At 38.1% G+C, this 9,649-nt stretch overlaps 1 protein-coding gene across 1 annotated transcript; it reads right to left on the minus strand.

The window, feature by feature from the left end:
• Nucleotides 1-186: 186 nt before the first annotated feature.
• Nucleotides 187-7,317, minus strand: slc5a11 (solute carrier family 5 member 11; the record flags this gene model as incomplete). The annotated part of the gene is made up of 14 exons (XM_080511884.1): nt 7,288-7,317; nt 6,885-6,989; nt 6,746-6,805; nt 6,563-6,667; nt 6,363-6,468; nt 5,560-5,640; nt 5,274-5,479; nt 4,654-4,789; nt 4,395-4,502; nt 4,142-4,292; nt 3,394-3,562; nt 2,388-2,603; nt 517-691; nt 187-419 (listed from the first exon to the last, which is right to left on the minus strand). Exons 1-14 carry the CDS (start codon nt 7,300-7,302, stop codon nt 187-189), a joined length of 1,866 nt encoding a protein of 621 aa, XP_080368010.1. The 5' UTR covers nt 7,303-7,317.
• Between the last annotated feature and the right edge of the window lie 2,332 nt (nt 7,318-9,649).

Genomic DNA, 9,649 nt, shown 5'->3' on the forward strand with positions numbered 1-9,649 from the left:
ACGTTTTAGTTTAAGAAAAAATTAAGTGCTTGCTGTAATTGAAAATGTTTGGCAGGTTTTCTGTCGGTCAAAAAGGATACAATGACATTTCGATTATCGTTGAATGACCTATGACTAAAACACGAGTCGCCACGTTTCATTTTAAGGCAGAAGTAAGATGTTTCAGTTCCACCTGTGCATAATCTCTCAAGCCCAGTAGCCGATGATGAAGGCCGTCACTGACAGACAAACGAGGAGGTTCACATTCACAATGTGTCGTAGCCGTGACTTCTCTTCCAGTGAGGAGATAACCTGCTCCGGCGGAGGAGGCGCCATGGGAGTGTTATTATCTCCATCGGCTCTCTCCATCCCACAGAGCCAGTAGACGGCAGACAGAAACTTTGACTGACTGCGGACGCTGGAAACTGACGACGCCGAGTCTGTTCCGAGGAGAGCGAGGGAGAGAAACCGATTTACCAGCAAGCCTTGACAGGTAGCACAGACGAAAGCGTCACGAAAAACAGGGTAGAGCCCCACCTGTGCTGTGATGACATGCTTCTTTATTGCTTTTCTCTGGTTCTTCACTCGTCTCCTCCACCTGGTCTGTCTGACTGGAAGTCATGTGAAAGGGGGCGACGTCCCGCTCCACCGTGAACACCTGCTCATTGGTCTCAACCGGGTCAAGCCTTGTGAACCACGTTAGACGACTAATCTATGTAGAAGACAGAATTGCATTTATTTTTTTTTATTAATATCACAATGCAAGAACCTTGCTGAAGCCCTGAAAATCTTCATTATGTAGGTTACATGCAGATTTTCTGGAAGGTCATGGAGAGATACTCTGCGGACTAAGTGTGGAAATTGTTTTCAGCTATAGGCATATGTAGAGAATAAAAGCACAATAATATGCTTGTTATATGGGTTTTTATTCTGGAAAAATAAGATATATCTTGATGTAGAGGCCTGTAACTGATGGTCAAAACCACAAGTGTAACAGTCCAATAGCATGGGTGTCAAACACATTTTATTTAAGGGGTCACATACCTTCCACATTCTTCTCAAGTAGGTCGGATTGGTAAAATAGCGCTTTTAAATTTAAACTTTAAAGTTTTTTGTTGTTGTTGTTTGAGTGCACATATACGAGATGGATATAAAATCAAAGAATGAACTAGATTATGAAATAAATGAGGTTTTCTTTGGAATCTTAAAAATTTGCTTGGTAGTTTAGCAGCTGGATTGGCGCCTTTTTTCAGCTGGTTTTGGACCACGGGCCCTAATTTTGACCTGCATACCACCGTTTATGGATCAAAATTTATGTAAATAAATATACATGAGGCATGCAATGCAATTGTTTAAATTTTATTTTCAAGGTGAACACCTTTTTTTGGATTGATAGTTCAAATTTGTAGGTGTAGGTTTACCCATCTTCACTGTGTTTAAAGATTATTTTAAACTTGTATCAATATCTGAATATTGTCCAAAGCACAAAATAAATAATAATTTTTAAAAAATGAAAAAAGAAAAACTGACAGATGCAGAGTAGGACCAGTACATTGGAGCATATTTCTTACGAAGGAAATACTTTCAATATTCAGCAGTACTGTGCAGAATTATGACCAACTCTGAAAAAAATAGTCCACCTTTCTACTAGAGCTTATTTTATAATTATAAATGGTCTTCATTCAAATTCAGCTTTGACATCTGTTTTTGATCAGATCTGCATGAGTGAAGATTTTTCCCTTTTTTGTTACTTAGTCTTCAAAATAAAAATAAAAAAAACTATCCTGACCCCCCAGATGATGACGATGTTGATGGCAGTTGTAAGTCAATGTCCAGCAGAGTACTTTGAGGTGGTGTGGACACTGCGTGGTGCTGTGGAGCCATGTTATTAATGATGTTCTACATATGTCACCATGACTGTGATTTCTTTTATTAAAAGAGCATAATATTGTTTGCACAACGAAGCAACAAAGGAAACCTGAAAGAGCAGATTGTACATTTAACTGATCTAATATAGCTTCTTTTTAAACTAAATAATTGCTTTCAAATATCACATAATAGTTGTACTGTGAAAAATATCTATATATGTTCACATTGCAATGCGTGCGATTTATCTGCCTCTGTACTCTGAATTCAGCCCTAAGCTGGGATTCATTTTTCAATACGTTTGAACAAGCACATTCTTTATATTTTTTGCTGTAAGTTAGAGAAACACTAATTTAATGCCACATTTCCACCCCAAAACTGAACATTATCCCAATAAATGTGTAGATAAGAGGTGTAAATTGATGTTTTGAGTAGACATATCACATTTTGGGTTTCTCGATATGGACCCAATCAAAAAGCCTGTATTCGATTAAAAAAAAAAAGTTAATTGTATCATTTGTGTGTAAATAAAGAGGTTTCACCTGCTCTGGTTTGGGCTCCTCTGTGGCGAGGCTGACTACAACCACCACAATCAGCGTGATGAAGGACAGTAGCGTGGAGAAGTAGAGGTAATGGACGTATTTCAACACTCCGGGTCTTTCATCCTCCTCATAGCATTGAGGAGCAGGATAGATGAAGTCCAACAGCATGCGAATACAACCCACCGTGAGGCCAAAGATCAGGCCCCAGAATGCACCCTGCAGGCGGAGAAAGAGAGGAAAGCATCCATATTACCATGAAACCAGGGGATGAGGGGGCCACGTCAGCTTGATTTGACCTCATGTAGAGAAATAACAGTAAAAGTACTGTAAAACACTAAAATATAAATGTTTGCACACAGCATGGCTTTGATACTGAAACAACTTAATTTTAGTAGTGTGGCAGTTTTTACTGCAGAAGCACTGATGGTGTGGCTTGTCATTAATATTTTCATATTAATGACTGCTTCTTAACTTTTTTTTTAATCAGATTTTGATATAATAGTAAGAGCTTATCTGCAAACACATTATTGTAGGATCTAATTTGTGTGTAATGGTATTTAAAAGTGAGAGGTATTGTGTTGCACTGCAATTCTTACATTTGTTATAGATGTTTAGACACGTTTAGATGTTTTCAACATTGCAGAAGATGTATGAAATTCAAATATAAAGGAGTAAACTGTCAGTTCATATCTTTCCATATGCAATTTTAATATAAATGAATTAACAGCCAAGCACAGCTGCATGCAAAAATAGTCAATATTTAAATGTTTTTGCTGGTGGACATTTGACACATTTTATATCTTAAATGGGAAAATTAGGAAAGGAATAATATATCTGGATAAACTGGTGCAAATATAATTATGAACCACAGTAAAACAACATGAATGCACAATACTTTTACAGTAGGTTTTGAAAGATATTTGTGTTGCTCAAACTGGGCTCAACAAGAAGTGCTGTGTTTTGAATCAAATGTCAAAAACAAATGTCAAAAGCAGCAGAGTCAGACCTTCTCGTTCGCTCTCTTCCAGAAGCAGCCACAGAGGAAGATGATGGAGACGGGGGGCTGAAGGTAGGTGCTGATGGATTGGATGTAGATGAAGAGCTGACCGCCCTGGCTGGCCTGGACTACAGGAATCCACAGCACAGACACCACAACCAACACAAGAACAAATAACCTGCAGCACACGTGGACATGTGATAAGTATTCTTTCTCCTCAGGTTACTTGTTACTAATAATAACTAAAAGTTTCCCACACTGAGTTCGTCCCATAAACAAGCACAGCCCAAGGTCAGAATTTTTTTTTTAATGTCTTCTGTATCGAAATGCATGGTATTGGACAGACAGAATAAATTAATGCAAAATGAAACAAACGGGCAAAAAAAAAATCTATTTTTAAAGTCCTGGCAGGAGCATCGTCATGCAGCATCCATAGGAATTGTACCGATTCAAGCTTTACCTCACTGACACAAAGCATATATGCAAAAGTCACATGACGAATACTATGAAGGTATTATGTTGAGAACTAAACATGAAAAACCTAAAAAGAGAATAACACACTTGCCAAAAGAAGGATTTAGTTCAATAATGTACAAGCTGCTAATAACATTGTGGAAAACTTTAAGAGACATTCTCGCGATCATTTTTCACTTAAGACAATTGTTTGACACCCTCATGTCCCATCCACTGACCGGTGGTGGAAAAGCATGTACGTGCTGCATATTTTGGATTTGTGTGTCCTTATGTGGTCACATACCTTCCCACAATCATGAGCTCCCATTCAGAGGCTCGGGATCTTAAACTTTTCCACAGGTCCATGGTGAAGATGGTGCTGGCGCTGTTGAAGATGGAGGTCAGAGAGGACATGAGCGCGGCAATCATCACAGCCATCATCAGCCCTCGCAGCCCTGGGAGCAAAGACACAAACCCACGAGATTAAACGGCAAAAACAAGAGGCTGTGTCCTGTGTCTTTATGGAAATTATTCAAAAAAAATAAACTGTCTCTCACCTCCAGGCAGCAGCTCCATGACCAGCTTGGCGTAGGCGATGTCCGAACAACTGACTGGATTACCACAAACCTGCAGGCAGACGTCAGGATCAGCACACGCCACTTCGTCTGCAGAGTAAAACAACAACAACAAAAAAACAAAACACATACATGAGTCAAAACGGAGCATTTCTACCTTTCACAGAACCAGTAAGTTAGTTGATGAGTTAGAAACTGAAGGTGGATTTAACTGACACACACAATATGGTTCATGCTGTACCTGTGTAAAGTATCCTGCTGATCATGCCGGGAAGCATAATAGCAAAGAAAGGCAGGAACTTGAGGTACGCAGCCAGAAGGGAGCCACCTTTTGCGTGGGTTAAGGTCTTAGCAGCCAGGGAGCGCTGCACAATCACCTGCGAGGCGAAGATGACTGAGTTATTGTTGAGTCGACATGAGTTAATGAGTGAGTGAGATATAGACCAGTGTTTTTCTTGCTGTTAATGAGCATGGAAACAGTAATCAAATTGCTTATTTGTATTGCAGCGTTATGCTGCCAGTGAGCCAAAGGCTTTACGTTATCAAATTATAAACAGACAGTGAAATGATGAGACAAACGTCCTCTTCGTTTTTAAGTTAAGGACTCTCAGTGCGGAGTTCTACAAAGGGGTTTTCAAAGTTCTCTGATGAGCAAAACATGCCAAATTCTCAAAAGAAACAAACATATCAGTAATTTCTTTCTTTCTATACTATCATCATACTTCATATTATCTTTAGAAAAGGAAAAAAATAATTGACATTTTTAAAAAAATTAAATTTTTCTTCTTCTTTCCAATATATCACACGTACACGAACAAAATTCTGTCAAGAGAAACATTCCAAATGATTTTTAAGATAAACCTGATCAGAGCACCAGTACCACATGGAGGGGATGGACATGCCGATGATCACACCGGGCCAGGGCAGGTCAGAGTTCACCGGGTGTCTGAATATGTGAAAAGCATCATCGCGGGGGATGCCGCAGGTGGAGTTAGGCACCCGGATGGAGGGGATGGAGATGGGGTAGCCCTCCATCAGGGCATTCCAGCCTCCGACCTCCACAAAGCCTGAACATGGAGACGACGGCGTCAGCAAACAGAGAAGCATCGAGTCCAGGAGGCTGCAGGGGGTCATGTGCTGAACTTACTGTAGCCCATGAGGGTCAGAGCTCCTGCAAGCATGATGGCTGTCTGAATTGCATCGGTGTAGATAACAGCAGCCAGACCACCTGGGACACAACATTTAACACGAATATAAACTTCCAGCAGATCAAAGAACCAATCCCTCATTAGTGATACAGCACCTTTCAGACAATGACGTGCAATGAAACATATTTATGAACTTATAGTGCATAATACAAAAATATTAAATAGGCAAACTATACACGCTATTTGATCAAATAAGTCATACATATTTTTTAATAAATACAAAAGAGTAAAGTTCCTATTATACATAATTGTATTTCTCAAAAAAGAAATAAATGTGAAGTAAAATTAATTTTTACTTTAGTTTCAATAAAGTTTCAATTAAGATTTGAGTTGCAAAATTACTTAGACAGTAAGGGAAGGAATAAAACATAATACAAATTCGAGAGCTAAATAAACAGTAAACATCTATACAATGTTCTTCTTGTAGTAATATAGAAAAATTTTATAAATTGACAGACACTCAAATATTAATTAGAACAGTAAACATTCCAAATCTCTCCATAAATGCCAAACTGGAAAGGTGAGTTTCAAATAACAGACAAATATAAGCATGTGTTTTTGCAAATACATACTTAAAAGTGAGAACGTGCGCTTCTTTCTGCCCTTGTTAATACTAGTGCAGCTGTATTTTGAATTAACTGTATTCTTTAGTGGACCAGAAAGGAAAGCATTACATCTGAATGATGCAGAAGTACAAATCAAACAATGGCGAACATTGATACTGATTGAAACTGGCGGTCACCTGCTACAGTGTACAGGGCCGTGATGGACAGCAGCAGCACCACAGCCAAGTAGATATTCCACTGTAAGGCCAGCTGAATGAACAGTGCACCTGCATATAAGTCCACCTGGCCAGAAATAGAACAACCAAGATAAATATGTACACATACATGCAGAGATTTGCACTTGTTTGTTTTTTTTTGGCATCATATCATATCGTACCGATATCTTAGTAAAGATGTAAATGAATAAAGACAAGACAGTTATAAATAACTGTATTCTTCTACCACCGAACCGCTTCTGCAGGTATTCAGGCATGGTCGTCACCTGCGGAAGAAATCACAGATGACCATAAGAGATGAAATGAGCACATCTGCGCTGCATTTTGTTTGGGAAAAAACTCACTCCAGAGGCAATATAAATAGGAAGGAAGACCCATGCCAGCAGCAGCACCATCACCAAGCCCTGTTGATTAACAAATATTATTAATGTCAATCTTACCTACACACTAAAGTCACTTTAAGATGTTAGAGTATTTACTTACATTCCATTCATATGTTATTGCTGCGATTCCTGCAGCAGCTCCTGATCCTGCCAAGCCGATGAAATGTCCACTGCCAATGTTACTGGCAAAGAGTGAAGCACCGACCTGAATATACATACATACACACACATACAATATATTCACGTGGTCTGATGGTGTTAAAGGGGTCAGTAACATTTAGCAAAATGCCCGAATTTAAAAGAAATATCAAGCAAACTTGTGTTTAAATATGCTTCAAGTGTTTGTCAATCTCAACTTTGCTATCGTGTTAGATTCATGTCGATTAAAGTGACATTTCTGCTTTTCTTTTTGGTGCAGAAAATACAAATGAAAGTGCGTTACTCCAAATCTAAAAATGAGCCGCTCGTTTTTCTGGTGAGAGATCCTTTGGTGTTTGACTCACTGGCCACCAGGTCATGCTTTTCCCAGCCAAGAAGTATCCATCCACAGTGCTGCGCTTCGTCCTCCACATTGACTGGTAAAAATACAATATGGTAAGAAAGCATCTTGAAGTGAGGAAAAGAAGTTAGCTCATGGGGCCAGAGAGGGATTTTATTGATAGGATTCTACTACAGGATCATGACATCCGTAAGTCTTTGTATGTTCCTTGAAGTTCACATCTTCAGTTAATAATTAAACGTATTGTTGCTTCTTTTCAAATTCCAACAATAACATTTCATGAATAGAAAATTCTGGGTTTTTTTGTATCATCTTCAATATTTTCTTTCTCCAAGTCATGGCTGATAAATTGCCAGTTGCAACAATAATTGAAGATGGTAAAGAAGTGAGATGATAAAAAAGGAAAGGATTTACAGCAACGTAATGACTGCTGATTATTATCTGTGTGGGTAGAAACAGCTGACATGCAAACACGATTGTGGCACTGAATGAACTCACCCAAATTCCAACTGCGAGCACAAGTATAAAGTACACAACCAACACCACGATATCGACTGTCGACAAGGCACTACTCTTTGAAAAGGGCAAACGAGATGAGGACATAGTGGGATCTTGGCGACTGAGTGCATCATCAAGCGCCATCTGAAATCAATGTTTAAAACATATTTTTAAATTAAAAAAAAAAAAAAAAGGTCAAAAAATCTTTTTTTGACAATTTGCTCAGAAACAGATATGGATTATAAAACGCCAGTTTTGTTTTTTAATGATTCAACAATCGATACCACTGAATTTATCACTGGATGCAAAGATTTCTAACTTGAGATCATGTGTCAAACTTGACTAAAAACTTGATACATCAATAAGCAAAAAGATGATAAAGTTCAGATGGATACATGCAGAGTTTAAAAGGGGAAGTTAGTTTTCTAGAGATATGCCTTGACAAAAAGAATCTCAGAATCTCCTGCCAGAGATTAATCTCTCCATTTGGGAGCTGTGATATTGGTAGCAGTATCAAATCGATCATTTATTTATCAAAAGTTAAGAAGCCGACTTCTAGAAACGTCAAGTCAAGCCATCAAAACACAAGAAATAGCAACACTGTTATTTCTGCACATGGATACATTCACTGCTTGCTTATAAATGTATTTATATTAAAGATACTCACCTTGCAGTGGGTTGTCACACTGTATTATTCCAGGTGGTGTGTCAGGTCCAACCAACACAACATATCAAAAGTGACAATCGCCAGGAATGTCATGCCTGAACGTTTCTTCCACGCTCCTGAAGATCAAACTCCACTTCCTCCCCCTGAGCACGACACAGCTTAGTTAAAATGTAAAAGGTTTATTGCTCCTGGCAGTAATGTGTCGGCAGTCTTTGTGCTTGTAAAATTGCCCCATGATTTGTTGATGCATTTTAAATTAATCATTTACACATCATTTAGTAGATACTAGTGCTGGGAAAACAGGAGCGATTATAGAGTTCACAGAGACACACAGACTGATCTCATAAAGACTAAGAATCATCCAAAGTTTGGTCACATTACAATACATAAAGTTATTGCTGCAACAGTAGGCATAACTATACAGTGCGACGGTATATAATACAAACAATAAAAAAAAGTTGTACAGCATACCAACACATTAGGTTTTCAAAGTATTGTATTGCCATAAAAAATAATTGCAGAAAGTGTTCTGCTATGTTAAAACAGCTAATCTCACAAATGATCTTGTCATGAGACACGAATCGACAGTCAGACACGAGTGGATCTCACACAGCTCTTTATATTTGGCAGAATCAGGTTACAATACAAAATGCAGACTTAATACCTTAAGGGCCATTTGAAATGTACGGAAATGCTTTAGAGGTCCACATTCGAAAATCTAAGCTGAAATAATATATCATTCAAAATCAAAAAGCTGCGCACTTCTTCCCTATCTTGATAATTTACCTAACATTTTAAAAAATATCACTCTAGTTTTTACAAAGCACGAGAAGCCTGGTTATCAGCTGTTTAATAAATAAAATGCTGCATTGTTCTGCTACACTAATCAGAATAATTTGCTGTTCTCTCAGAAATATAACTATTGTAATTCCATTCATTAAAACAATTACTTGGGTAAGTAAATATAGTAGCAAAGTGCATCAGATATTAGAACATTATACCATCTCTTTCTCTTTCACAGACAACACACAATAAAAGTATTTTACTCTTCAGTACATATAATATTTATCAGTTGAATACAGCTAAACATTCACATATTGCACAGTGCCCGCTGTAAAACCAACATAAGCCCACCGTAGCAGTCTGGTATTAGTGTCTTCATGACGAGAATATGTTTTCTATAAAAACAAGTCATAATATT

The sequence above is a fragment of the Blennius ocellaris genome (genome assembly GCF_963422515.1).
Source record: "Blennius ocellaris genome assembly, chromosome: 16".
Lineage (NCBI taxonomy): Eukaryota > Metazoa > Chordata > Actinopteri > Blenniiformes > Blenniidae > Blennius > Blennius ocellaris.